The sequence below is a fragment of the Salvelinus namaycush genome, chromosome 3 (assembly GCF_016432855.1).
Source record: "Salvelinus namaycush isolate Seneca chromosome 3, SaNama_1.0, whole genome shotgun sequence".
Classification (NCBI taxonomy): domain Eukaryota; kingdom Metazoa; phylum Chordata; class Actinopteri; order Salmoniformes; family Salmonidae; genus Salvelinus; species Salvelinus namaycush.
Genome location: NC_052309.1, coordinates 82,248,572 through 82,262,852, shown reverse-complemented (window position 1 = coordinate 82,262,852; position 14,281 = coordinate 82,248,572). Strand labels below are relative to the sequence as shown.

Here is a 14,281-nt window from a genome sequence, read left to right as displayed (position 1 = left end):
GAAGTGTTGTGTCTCAGTACACAGAGAGGGAAGTGGTGTGTCTCAGTACACAGAGAGGGAAGTGGTGTGTCTCAGTACACAGAGAGGGAAGTGGTGTGTCTCAGTACACAGAGAGGAAATTGTTGTGTCTCAGTACACAGAGAGGAACGTGTTGTGTCTCAGTACACAGAGAGGGAAGTGTTGTGTCTCAGTACACAGAGAGGAAAGTGTTGTGTCTCAGTACACAGAGAGGGAAGTGTTGTGTCTCAGTACACAGAGAGGAAAGTGTTGTGTCTCAGTACACAGAGAGGAAAGTGTTGTGTCTCAGTACACAGAGAGGGAAGTGTTGTTTCTCAGTACACAGAGAGGAAAGTGTTGTGTCTCAGTACACAGAGAGGAACGTGTTGTGTCTCAGTACACAGAGAGGGAAGTGTTATGACTCAGTACACAGAGAGGGAAGTGTTATGTCTCAGTACACAGAGAGGGAAGTGTTGTGTCTCAGTACACAGAGAGGGAAGTGTTGTGTCTCAGTACACAGAGAGGAAAGTGTTGTGTCTCAGTACACAGAGAGGAAAGTGTTGTGTCTCAGTACACAGAGAGGAACGTGTTGTGTCTCAGTACACAGAGAGGAACGTGTTGTGTCTCAGTACACAGAGAGGGAAGTGTTATGTCTCAGTACACAGAGAGGGAAGTGTTATGTCTCAGTACACAGAGAGGGAAGTGTTGTGTCTCAGTACACAGAGAGGGAAGTGTTGTGTCTCAGTACACAGAGAGGAAAGTGTTGTGTCTCAGTACACAGAGAGGAAAGTGTTGTGTCTCAGTACACAGAGAGGAACGTGTTGTGTCTCAGTACACAGAGAGGGAAGTGGTGTGTCTCAGTACACAGAGGGAAGTGGTGTGTCTCAGTACACAGAGAGGGAAGTGGTGTGTCTCAGTACACAGAGAGGGAAGTGGTGTGTCTCAGTACACAGAGAGGAACGTGTTGTGTCTCAGTACACAGAGAGGGAAGTGTTGTGTCTCAGTACACAGAGAGGAAAGTGTTGTGTCTCAGTACACAGAGAGGGAAGTGTTGTGTCTCAGTACACAGAGAGGGAAGTGTTGTGTCTCAGTACACAGAGAGGAAAGTGTTGTGTCTCAGTACACAGAGAGGGAAGTGTTGTTTCTCAGTACACAGAGAGGAAAGTGTTGTGTCTCAGTACACAGAGAGGAACGTGTTGTGTCTCAGTACACAGAGAGGGAAGTGTTATGTCTCAGTACACAGAGAGGGAAGTGTTGTGTCTCAGTACACAGAGAGGGAAGTGTTGTGTCTCAGTACACAGAGAGGGAAGTGGTGTGTCTCAGTACACAGAGAGGGAAGTGGTGTGTCTCAGTACACAGAGAGGGAAGTGTTGTGTCTCAGTACACAGAGAGGGAAGTGGTGTGTCTCAGTACACAGAGAGGGAAGTGGTGTGTCTCAGTACACAGAGGGAAGTGTTGTGTCTCAGTACACAGAGAGGAACGTGTTGTGTCTCAGTACACAGAGAGGGAAGTGGTGTGTCTCAGTACACAGAGGGAAGTGTTGTGTCTCAGTACACAGAGAGGGAAGTGTTGTGTCTCAGTACACAGAGAGGAAAGTGTTGTGTCTCAGTACACAGAGAGGAAAGTGTTGTGTCTCAGTACACAGAGAGGAAAGTGTTGTGTCTCAGTACACAGAGAGGGAAGTGGTGTGTCTCAGTACACAGAGAGGGAAGTGGTGTGTCTCAGTACACAGAGGGAAGTGTTGTGTCTCAGTACACAGAGAGGGAAGTGTTGTGTCTCAGTACACAGAGAGGAACGTGTTGTGTCTCAGTACACAGAGAGGGAAGTGGTGTGTCTCAGTACACAGAGAGGGAAGTGGTGTGTCTCAGTACACAGAGGGAAGTGTTGTGTCTCAGTACACAGAGAGGGAAGTGTTGTGTCTCAGTACACAGAGAGGGAAGTGGTGTGTCTCAGTACACAGAGAGGGAAGTGGTGTGTCTCAGTACACAGAGAGGAAATTGTTGTGTCTCAGTACACAGAGAGGAACGTGTTGTGTCTCAGTACACAGAGAGGGAAGTGTTGTGTCTCAGTACACAGAGAGGAAAGTGTTGTGTCTCAGTACACAGAGAGGGAAGTGTTGTGTCTCAGTACACAGAGAGGAAAGTGTTGTGTCTCAGTACACAGAGAGGAAAGTGTTGTGTCTCAGTACACAGAGAGGGAAGTGGTGTGTCTCAGTACACAGAGAGGGAAGTGGTGTGTCTCAGTACACAGAGGGAAGTGTTGTGTCTCAGTACACAGAGAGGGAAGTGTTGTGTCTCAGTACACAGAGAGGAACGTGTTGTGTCTCAGTACACAGAGAGGGAAGTGGTGTGTCTCAGTACACAGAGAGGGAAGTGGTGTGTCTCAGTACACAGAGGGAAGTGTTGTGTCTCAGTACACAGAGAGGGAAGTGTTGTGTCTCAGTACACAGAGAGGGAAGTGGTGTGTCTCAGTACACAGAGAGGGAAGTGGTGTGTCTCAGTACACAGAGAGGAAATTGTTGTGTCTCAGTACACAGAGAGGAACGTGTTGTGTCTCAGTACACAGAGAGGGAAGTGTTGTGTCTCAGTACACAGAGAGGAAAGTGTTGTGTCTCAGTACACAGAGAGGGAAGTGTTGTGTCTCAGTACACAGAGAGGAAAGTGTTGTGTCTCAGTACACAGAGAGGAAAGTGTTGTGTCTCAGTACACAGAGAGGAAAGTGTTGTGTCTCAGTACACAGAGAGGAAAGTGTTGTTTCTCAGTACACAGAGAGGAAAGTGTTGTGTCTCAGTACACAGAGAGGAAAGTGTTGTGTCTCAGTACACAGAGAGGAACGTGTTGTGTCTCAGTACACAGAGAGGAAAGTGTTGTGTCTCAGTACACAGAGAGGAAAGTGTTGTGTCTCAGTACACAGAGAGGGAAGTGGTGTGTCTCAGTACACAGAGAGGGAAGTGGTGTGTCTCAGTACACAGAGGGAAGTGTTGTGTCTCAGTACACAGAGAGGGAAGTGTTGTGTCTCAGTACACAGAGAGGAACGTGTTGTGTCTCAGTACACAGAGAGGGAAGTGGTGTGTCTCAGTACACAGAGAGGGAAGTGGTGTGTCTCAGTACACAGAGGGAAGTGTTGTGTCTCAGTACACAGAGAGGGAAGTGTTGTGTCTCAGTACACAGAGAGGGAAGTGGTGTGTCTCAGTACACAGAGAGGGAAGTGGTGTGTCTCAGTACACAGAGAGGAAATTGTTGTGTCTCAGTACACAGAGAGGAACGTGTTGTGTCTCAGTACACAGAGAGGGAAGTGTTGTGTCTCAGTACACAGAGAGGAAAGTGTTGTGTCTCAGTACACAGAGAGGGAAGTGTTGTGTCTCAGTACACAGAGAGGAAAGTGTTGTGTCTCAGTACACAGAGAGGAAAGTGTTGTGTCTCAGTACACAGAGAGGAAAGTGTTGTGTCTCAGTACACAGAGAGGAAAGTGTTGTTTCTCAGTACACAGAGAGGAAAGTGTTGTGTCTCAGTACACAGAGAGGAAAGTGTTGTGTCTCAGTACACAGAGAGGAACGTGTTGTGTCTCAGTACACAGAGAGGGAAGTGTTATGTCTCAGTACACAGAGAGGGAAGTGTTATGTCTCAGTACACAGAGAGGGAAGTGTTGTGTCTCAGTACACAGAGAGGGAAGTGTTGTGTCTCAGTACACAGAGAGGGAAGTGTTGTGTCTCAGTACACAGAGAGGGAAGCGGTGTGTCTCAGTACACAGAGAGGGAAGCGTTGTGTCTCAGTACAGAGAGAGGAACGTGTTGTGTCTCAGTACACAGAGAGGGAAGTGTTGTGTCTCAGTACACAGAGAGGGAAGTGTTGTGTCTCAGTACACAGAGAGGGAAGTGGTGTGTCTCAGTACACAGAGAGGGAAGTGTTGTGTCTCAGTACACAGAGAGGGAAGTGGTGTGTCTCAGTACACAGAGAGGGAAGTGTTATGTCTCAGTACACAGAGAGGAAAGTGTTGTGTCTCAGTACACAGAGAGGAAAGTGTTGTGTCTCAGTACACAGAGAGGAACGTGTTGTGTCTCAGTACACAGAGAGGGAAGTGGTGTGTCTCAGTACACAGAGGGAAGTGGTGTGTCTCAGTACACAGAGAGGGAAGTGGTGTGTCTCAGTACACAGAGAGGGAAGTGGTGTGTCTCAGTACACAGAGAGGAACGTGTTGTGTCTCAGTACACAGAGAGGGAAGTGTTGTGTCTCAGTACACAGAGAGGAAAGTGTTGTGTCTCAGTACACAGAGAGGGAAGTGTTGTGTCTCAGTACACAGAGAGGGAAGTGTTGTGTCTCAGTACACAGAGAGGAAAGTGTTGTGTCTCAGTACACAGAGAGGGAAGTGTTGTTTCTCAGTACACAGAGAGGAAAGTGTTGTGTCTCAGTACACAGAGAGGAACGTGTTGTGTCTCAGTACACAGAGAGGGAAGTGTTGTGTCTCAGTACACAGAGAGGGAAGTGTTGTGTCTCAGTACACAGAGAGGGAAGTGGTGTGTCTCAGTACACAGAGAGGGAAGTGGTGTGTCTCAGTACACAGAGAGGGAAGTGTTGTGTCTCAGTACACAGAGAGGGAAGTGGTGTGTCTCAGTACACAGAGAGGGAAGTGGTGTGTCTCAGTACACAGAGGGAAGTGTTGTGTCTCAGTACACAGAGAGGAACGTGTTGTGTCTCAGTACACAGAGAGGGAAGTGGTGTGTCTCAGTACACAGAGGGAAGTGTTGTGTCTCAGTACACAGAGAGGGAAGTGTTGTGTCTCAGTACACAGAGAGGAAAGTGTTGTGTCTCAGTACACAGAGAGGAAAGTGTTGTGTCTCAGTACACAGAGAGGAAAGTGTTGTGTCTCAGTACACAGAGAGGGAAGTGGTGTGTCTCAGTACACAGAGAGGGAAGTGGTGTGTCTCAGTACACAGAGGGAAGTGTTGTGTCTCAGTACACAGAGAGGGAAGTGTTGTGTCTCAGTACACAGAGAGGAACGTGTTGTGTCTCAGTACACAGAGAGGGAAGTGGTGTGTCTCAGTACACAGAGAGGGAAGTGGTGTGTCTCAGTACACAGAGGGAAGTGTTGTGTCTCAGTACACAGAGAGGGAAGTGTTGTGTCTCAGTACACAGAGAGGGAAGTGGTGTGTCTCAGTACACAGAGAGGGAAGTGGTGTGTCTCAGTACACAGAGAGGAAATTGTTGTGTCTCAGTACACAGAGAGGAACGTGTTGTGTCTCAGTACACAGAGAGGGAAGTGTTGTGTCTCAGTACACAGAGAGGAAAGTGTTGTGTCTCAGTACACAGAGAGGGAAGTGTTGTGTCTCAGTACACAGAGAGGAAAGTGTTGTGTCTCAGTACACAGAGAGGAAAGTGTTGTGTCTCAGTACACAGAGAGGAAAGTGTTGTGTCTCAGTACACAGAGAGGAAAGTGTTGTTTCTCAGTACACAGAGAGGAAAGTGTTGTGTCTCAGTACACAGAGAGGAAAGTGTTGTGTCTCAGTACACAGAGAGGAACGTGTTGTGTCTCAGTACACAGAGAGGGAAGTGTTATGTCTCAGTACACAGAGAGGGAAGTGTTATGTCTCAGTACACAGAGAGGGAAGTGTTGTGTCTCAGTACACAGAGAGGGAAGTGTTGTGTCTCAGTACACAGAGAGGGAAGTGTTGTGTCTCAGTACACAGAGAGGGAAGCGGTGTGTCTCAGTACACAGAGAGGGAAGCGTTGTGTCTCAGTACAGAGAGAGGAACGTGTTGTGTCTCAGTACACAGAGAGGGAAGTGTTGTGTCTCAGTACACAGAGAGGGAAGTGTTGTGTCTCAGTACACAGAGAGGGAAGTGGTGTGTCTCAGTACACAGAGAGGGAAGTGGTGTGTCTCAGTACACAGAGAGGGAAGTGTTGTGTCTCAGTACACAGAGAGGGAAGTGTTGTGTCTCAGTACACAGAGAGGGAAGTGTTGTGTCTCAGTACACAGAGAGGGAAGTGTTGTGTCTCAGTACACAGAGAGGGAAGTGTTGTGTCTCAGTACACAGAGAGGGAAGTGTTGTGTCTCAGTACACAGAGAGGGAAGTGTTGTGTCTCAGTACACAGAGAGGGAAGTGGTGTGTCTCAGTACACAGAGAGGGAAGTGGTGTGTCTCAGTACACAGAGAGGAACGTGTTGTGTCTCAGTACACAGAGAGGGAAGTGTTGTGTCTCAGTACACAGAGAGGAAAGTGTTGTCTCTCAGTACACAGAGAGGGAAGTGTTGTGTCTCAGTACACAGAGAGGGAAGTGTTGTGTCTCAGTACACAGAGAGGGAAGTGTTGTGTCTCAGTACACAGAGAGGAAAGTGTTGTGTCTCAGTACACAGAGAGGAAAGTGTTGTGTCTCAGTACACAGAGAGGAAAGTGTTGTGTCTCAGTACACAGAGAGGGAAGTGGTGTGTCTCAGTACACAGAGAGGGAAGTGTTGTGTCTCAGTACACAGAGAGGGAAGTGGTGTGTCTCAGTACACAGAGAGGGAAGTGGTGTGTCTCGGTACACAGAGAGGAAAGTGTTGTGTCTCAGTACACAGAGAGGGAAGTGGTGTGTCTCAGTACACAGAGAGGGAAGTGGTGTGTCTCAGTACACAGAGAGGAATATTCAATAAAAACTCCTTGCCTGTAATGAGGTATTTGAGCGCTGAAATAGTTGGCTTGATGTTGCATAGAATTTCAGTAGGCCTACTTGTGGGTTTGTGATATTTCAGTAGTACAGACAGTGGACTGACAGAAAGGTGTGTGTTGACCTCTCACCCCGGAAGCAATATAGATGGGCAGGAAAAGCCAACCCAAGAGCAGCACCATCAGCATACCCTGCCAACCAGAGACATCGATACTTGTAAGTGATTCATGCAAAGCTTAGTATGAAAAAAGTTATATTATGAAATTTGCATTAAACCATATGCCCTATCAAATTCATGTACAGATGTAGGGTCTTAATTAATCCTGTAGCAACAGGAAATGTGAATTATTGTGTGGATTGTATGTAATTAATAAACATTTATGTAGAGGTTGATACATTTCTCGTGATGGAAAAATCAAGTCTGAAATTTCTAAGTGGAAATTACAAACTTCAGAAGCTTTTTTAAACCTAAATTGCCTGCACTGCAGGAACGTTCTCCTGCAACAGGGTGAGAAAATGAAGATCCTGCATCTGTAATAGAGATCCACACATTTTATGCCCAGTTTATAATGAATTATAATGTCCAAATGTATAGTCTTACGTTCCACTCATATGCCACAGCACTGATGCCCGCTGCCGCTCCTGAGCCTGCCAGGCCCATGAAGTGGCCGCTACCCACATTACTGGCAAACAGAGAGGTGCCCACCTGCAGAGAGAGTGTCAGAGAGATGAAGAGAGAGAGAATGAGTGAGTGACAATACAACTATGTCTGACTTTAAGCCAACCCCATTGTAAAGTATTCATATTTCCCCACATAAAATCTCAGTTCCACCCCAATAACAGTACAAGGACTGTTTGTTTCACCATCTGGTTTGGTCCTGGACTATTCAGAACAAGAGGAATACATCAACAATGGTTCCTCTTGGCATCAAACGTCTGGAATCCATTCAACATACTGAGTGGATGTCATTTGTGTGTAGTTTCCATAGCAACATCTCTGTTTCTTTTCACTCACCGGCCACCAGGACATGCTCTTTCCTGCCAGGAAGTATCCATCCACCGTGCTCCGCTTGGTTTTCCACATGGACTGGAAGGGAAGAACGGACTGTTACACACATTCTCTATTCAGACTTCAATGTGTGCTGAAGGAGTGTGCTGAAGGAGTGTGCTGAATTAGTGTGCTAAATTAGTGTGCTAAATTAGTGTGCTGAATTAGTGTGCTGAAGGAGTGTACTGAAGGAGTAAAGGAGTGTGCTGAAGTAGTGAACTGAAGGAGTATGCTGAAGGAGTGTGCTGAAGGAGTGTACTGAAGGAGTGTGCTGAAGGAGTAAAGGAGAGTGCTGAAGGAGTGTGCTGAATTAGTGTGCTGAAGGAGTGTGCTGAATTAGTGTGCTGAAGGAGTATGCTGAATTAGTGTGCTGAAGGAGTAAAGGAGAGTGCTGAAGAAGTGTACTGAAGGAGTGTGCTGAAGGAGTAAAGGAGAGTGCTGAAGTAGTGTACTGAAGGAGTGTGCTGAAGGAGTGTGCTGAAGTAGTGTACTGAAGGAGTGTGCTGAAGGAGTAAAGGAGAGTGCTGAAGGAGTGTGCTAAATTAGTGTGCTGAATTAGTGTGCTGAAGGAGTGTGTTGAATTAGTGTGCTGAAGGAGTAACGGAGAGTGCTGAAGAAGTGTACTGAAGGAGTGTGCTGAAGGAGTAAAGGAGAGTTCTGAAGAAGTGTACTGAAGGAGTGTGCTGAAGGAGTAAAGGGGAGTGCTGAAGTAGTGTACTGAAGGAGTGTACTGAAGGAATGTGCTGAAGTAGTGTACTGAAGGAGTGTGCTGAAGGAGTGTGCTAAAGTAGTGTGCTGAAGGAGTGTGCTGAAGGAGTAAAGGAGAGTGCTGAAGAAGTGTACTGAAGGAGTGTGCTGAAGGAGTAAAGGAGAGTGCTGAAGTAGTGTACTGAAGGAGTGTGCTGAAGGAGTGTGCTGAAGGAGTAAAGGAGAGTGCTGAAGGAGTGTGCTAAATTAGTGTGCTGAATTAGTGTGCTGAATTAGTGTGCTGAAGGAGTGTGCTGAATTAGTGTGCTGAAGGAGTAAAGGAGAGTGCTGAAGAAGTGTACTGAAGGAGTGTGCTGAAGGAGTAAAGAGGAGTGCTGAAGTAGTGTACTGAAGGAGTGTACTGAAGGAGTGTGCTGAATTAGTGTGCTGAAGGAGTGTGCTGAAGGAGTGTGCTGAAGGAGTGTGCTGAAGGAGTGTGCTGAAGGAGTAAAGGAGAGTGCTGAAGGAGTGTGCTGAAGTAGTGTACTGAAGGAGTGTGCTGAAGGAGTAAAGGAGCGTGCTGAAGGAGTGTGCTGAAGGAGTGTGCTGAAGGAGTGTACTGAAGGAGTGTGCTGAAGGAGTAAAGGAGAGTGCTGAAGTAGTGTACTGAAGGAGTGTGCTGAAGGAGTGTGCTGAAGGAGTAAAGGAGAGTGCTGAAGTAGTGTGCTGAAGTAGTGTGCTGAAGGAGTGTGCTGAAGGAGTGTGCTGAAGTAGTGTACTGAAGGAGTGTGCTGAAGGAGTGTACTGACTTTAATATGCTTGAAGACATGGCTAAAGGTCAATCAGATTTGTGAACATGGTCCCTAGCTGTGTGTTGCCGCTTTCCATGTCTGTTGTCTGTAACTTGTGAGGTGTGGAAACACTTTGTTGCTTTTATGAATTTTGTCTTGCTGCTTTTTGTTCTATGTTGCTCTGTCTGTATGCTACGTCTTGCTTGTCCTATGTTGCTATGTCTGTATGCTATGTCTTGTTCTATGTTGCTATTGTCTATATTGAAATTGTTTTTAATAACCTGCCCAGGGACTGCGGTTGAAAATTAACCGGCTGGCTAAAACCGGCACTTTTATTGAAACGTTGATTAATGTGCACTGTCCCTGTAAATATAAACTCAAACTCAAACTCAAGGAGTGTGCTGAAGGAGTGTGCTGAAGTAGTGTACTGAAGGAGTGTGCTGAAGGAGTAAAGGAGAGTGCTGAAGGAGTGTGCTGAATTAGTGTGCTGAATTAGTGTGCTGAATTAGTGTGCTGAAGGAGTGTGCTGAATTACTGTGCTGAAGGAGTAAAGGAGAGTGCTGAAGGAGTGTACTGAAGGAGTGTGCTGAAGGAGTAAAGGAGAGTGCTGAAGAAGTGTACTGAAGGAGTGTGCTGAAGGAGTAAAGGAGAGTGCTGAAGAAGTGTACTGAAGGAGTGTGCTGAAGGAGTAAAGGAGAGTGCTGAAAAAGTGTACTGAAGGAGTGTGCTGAAGGAGTAAAGGGGAATGCTGAAGTAGTGTACTGAAGGAGTGTGCTGAAGTAGTGTACTGAAGGAGTGTGCTGAAGGTGTGTGCTGAAGGAGTGTGCTGAAGTAGTGTACTGAAGGAGTGTGCTGAAGGAGTGTACTGAAGGAGTGTGCTGAAGGTGTGTGCTGAAGGAGTGTGCTGAAGTAGTGTACTGAAGGTGTGTGCTGAAGGAGTGTGCTGAAGGAGTGTACTGAAGGTGTGTGCTGAAGGAGTGTGCTGAAGTAGTGTACTGAAGGTGTGTGCTGAAGGAGTGTGCTGAAGTAGTGTACTGAAGGAGAGTGCTGAAGGTGTGTGCTGAAGGAGTGTGCTGAAGTAGTGTGCTGAAGAAGTGTGCTGAAGTAGAACAACTCTACTTTGAGATTCAGATGCAAGAATATACTGTAGAGCAACAACCAAACAAATCCCAATAGAGCACATGACATGTTTCAGTAAATCTCACCTACTGATGTGTCTGGAATAAATCAAATCATTTAGAAATGGAATCCTAATCCCTATATAGTGCACTACTTTTGGCCAGCTACATAGGAATAGGGTTCCATTTCGGATGCCATTAGGGTGCCTTTTCCCAAATTTGCTCCTACTTACCCAGAGGCCCACAGCCAGTACAAGGAGGAAGTAGACAACGAGCACCACAATGTCTACAGTGACCAGGGTGGGTGCACCTAAACCTGGGGATTGGGAGGGGGGCACGGTGGTCCCCTGGGTGGTAGCCATACTTGGGTCAAAGGTCACTGGAACTCTCAGGGAGTGATTGTGTCTCTTGCTGGTGAGGGAAATGTAGTCATTGTTGATTCTAATCACAATAGAGCCTCCAAACACTCCATTCACTAGATTCACAGAATTACCTTATTTACATTAGTATTCAGACCCTTTGCTATGAGACTCGAAATTGAGCTCAGGTGCATCCTGTTTCCACTGATCATCCTTGAGATGTTTCTACAACTTGATTGGAGTCCACCTGTGGTAAATTCAATTGATTGGACATGATTTGGAAAGGCACACACCTGTCTATAAAAGGTCCCACAGTTGACAGTGCATGTCAGAGCAAAAACCAAGCCATGAGGTCGAAGGAATTGTCCGTAGAGCTCCCAGACAGGATTGTTTCGAGGCACAGGTCTGGGGAATGGTAACAAAACATTTCTGCAGCACTGAATGTTCTTGAATGTTCTTGAATGTCCCCAAGAACACAGTGGCCTCCATCATTCTTAAATGAAAGAAGTTTGGAAACACCAAGACTCTTCCAAGAGCTGACTACTTGGCCAAACTGAGCAATCGGGGGAGAAGGGCCTTGGTCAGGTGACCAAGAGTCATAGCTTTCACCTGGATTCACCAAAAAGGACAACCATCTCTGCAGCACTTCACCAATCAGGCCTTTATGGTAGAGTGGCCAGACGGAAGCCACTCCTCAGTAAAAGGCACATGACAGCCCACTTAGAGTTTGTCAAAAGGCACCTGAAGGACTCTCAGACCATGAGAAACAAGATTCTCTGGTCTGATGAAACCAAGATTGAACTCTTTGGCATGAATGCCAAGCGTCACGTCTGGAGGAAACCTGGCACCATCCCTACGGTGAAGCATGGTGATGGCAGCATCATGCTGTGGGGATGTTTTTCAGTGGCAGGGACTGGGAGACTAGTCAGGATCGAGGGAAAGATGAACAGAACAAAGTATAGAGAGATCCTTGATGAAAACCTGCTCCAGAGCGCTCAGGACCTCAGACTGGGTTGAAGGTTCACCTTCCAACATGACAATGACCCTAAGCACACAGCCAAGACAACACAGGACTGGCTTCAGGACAAGTCTCTGAATGTCCTTGAGTGGCCCAGCCAGAGCCTGGACTTGAATCAGTTCGAACATCTCTGGAGAGACCTGAAAATAGCTGTGCAGGGACACTCCCCATCCACCTGATAAAGCTTGAGAGGATCTGCAGAGAAGATTGGGAGGAACTCCCCAAATACAGGTGTACAAAGATTGTAGCTTCATACCTGAGAAGACTCAAGGCTGTAATCGCTGCCAAAAGTGCTCCAACAAAATACTGAGTAAAGGGTCTGAATACTTATGTAAATGTGATATTTCATTTTATTTTATGATTTTGCAAAAAAATCAAAAAACCTTTTTTTGCTTTGTCATTATGGGGTATTGTGTGTACATTGGTGAGAAAAAAACATTTTAAAATAAGTTAAGTGGTCTGAATACTTTCCGAAAGCACTGTACACATACATTATCCAGGTTTTATGCTATACTCACTGGACCCTGACCGGAGTTTATACATGATCCAGGTATTACGCTATACTCACTGGACCCTGACCGGAGTTTATACATTATCCAGGTTTTACGCTATACTCACTGGACCCTGACCGGAGTTTATACATTATCCAGGTTTTACGCTATACTCACTGGACCCTGACCGGAGTTTATACATTATCCAGGTTTTACACTATACTCACTGGACCCTGATCGGAGTTTATACATTATCCAGGTTTTACGCTATACTCACTGGACCCTGACCGGAGTTTATACATTATCCAGGTTTTACGCTATACTCACTGGACCCTGACCGGAGTTTATACATTATCCAGGTTTTACGCTATACTCACTGGACCCTGATCGGAGTTTATACATTATCCAGGTTTTACACTATACTCAATGGACCCTGACCTGAGTTTATACATTATCCAGGTTTTACGCTATACTCACTGGACCCTGACCGGAGTTTATACATTATCCAGGTTTTACGCTATACTCACTGGACCCTGACCGGAGTTTATACATTATCCAGGTTTTGCGCTATACTCACTGGACCCTGACCGGAGTTTATACATTATCCTCATTCATAGTCTCAATTTGTCGGGGCACGGACTCTACAGGTGTCGAAAGCATTCCACAGCGATGCTGGCCCATGTTGACTCCAATGCTTCCCACAGTTGTTTCAAGTTGTCTGGATGTCCTTTGGGTGGTGGACCATTCTTGATACACACGGGAAACTGTTGAGAGTAAAAAACCCAGCAGTGTTGCAGTTGTTGACACAAGCCGGTGCTCCTATACCTCGTTCAAAGGCACTTCAATGTTTTGTCTTGCCCGTTCATTCTCTGAATGGCACACATACACAATCCATGTCTCAAGGCTTAAAAATCCTTCTTTAACCCGTCTCCTCCCCTTCATCTACACTGATTGAAGTGGATTAAACAAGTGACATCAATAAGGGATCATATCTTTCACCTGGATTCACCTGGTCAGTCTATGTCATGGAAAGAGCAGGTCAGTACAGGTGCATCAAAGCTGGGACCGAGAGACTGAAGAACAGCTTCTATCTCAAGGCCATCGGACTGCTAAACAGCCATCACTAACTCAGAGGCTGCTGCCTAAATGGAGACCCGATCCCTAGCCACTTTAACAAATGGATCACTAGTCACTTTAAACAATGGCCCTTTAAATAATGCCACTTTAATAATGTTTACATATCCTACATTACTCATATGTATATATTGTATTTTATACCATCTATTGCACCTTGCCTATGCCGCTTGGCCATCGCTCATCCATATATTTATATGTACATATTCTCATTCACACCTTTTAGATTTGTGTGTATAAGGTAGTTGGGGAATTGTTAGATTACTTGTTAGATATTATTGCACTGTCGGAACCAGAAGCACAAGCATTTTGCTACACTCATTAACATCTGCTAACCATGTGTATGTGACAAATAAAATGAGATTTTTGTATTTTGATTTTGTTCATGTTTTGTACAGTCAGTGTATGCTGAGAAGCTCCACGGTGTAAAGTGTTATCCAAAGACCAACTAATCTACAGTCCATGTTTTAATTCCCTCACACCATTCATACAACATCCTCACACCATTCATACAATATCCTCACACCATTCATACAATATCCTCACACCATTCATACAATATCCTCACACAAAACATTAACTCAAGGACAATAGTCACCTTGCATTTAAGTGTACTGAAACTTACAGTACTTACCTGTCAGCTTGTAGTCAGATTCAGGGTTTAATTACAGTTGTCCGGTCCTATGGCAGTTCACATGGTGTATGTTGTACATTCAGCCTCAAACACTTCTCACCTCAAGGGAAATTCCAGTGTTGTCATCTTTCTCTAGGTCTCCTTTCTGACCAGGGGATCAAACTCCACTGTCTACTTATATAAGACAACACTAGCTGGTTAAAATGTAAACGTTTTATTACCAGTGAAGTAAGTGTGTGTGTGTGTGTGTGTGTGTGTGTGTGTGTGTGTGTGTGTGTGTGTGTGTGTGTGTGTGTGTGTGTGTGTGTGTGTGTGTGTGTGTGTGTGTGTGTGTGTGTGTGTGTGTGTGTGTGTGTGTGTGT

General features: G+C 45.8%; 1 protein-coding gene across 1 annotated transcript in view; it reads right to left on the bottom strand.

Annotated features, from left to right (window-relative positions):
• Positions 1–14,034, bottom strand: part of LOC120041002 (sodium/myo-inositol cotransporter 2-like) — a 25,370-nt gene extending 11,336 nt beyond the window's left edge. Inside the window, exons 1-5 of the mRNA XM_038985973.1 lie at positions 13,920–14,034; positions 10,517–10,694; positions 7,655–7,726; positions 7,241–7,345; positions 6,771–6,830 (exon numbers count right to left, since the gene is read on the bottom strand). Coding sequence (XP_038841901.1) covers positions 6,771–6,830; positions 7,241–7,345; positions 7,655–7,726; positions 10,517–10,645 — 366 coding nt within the window. The 5' untranslated portion in view covers positions 10,646–10,694; positions 13,920–14,034. The remainder of the gene's footprint in view (positions 1–6,770; positions 6,831–7,240; positions 7,346–7,654; positions 7,727–10,516; positions 10,695–13,919) is intronic.
• Between the last annotated feature and the right edge of the window lie 247 nt (positions 14,035–14,281).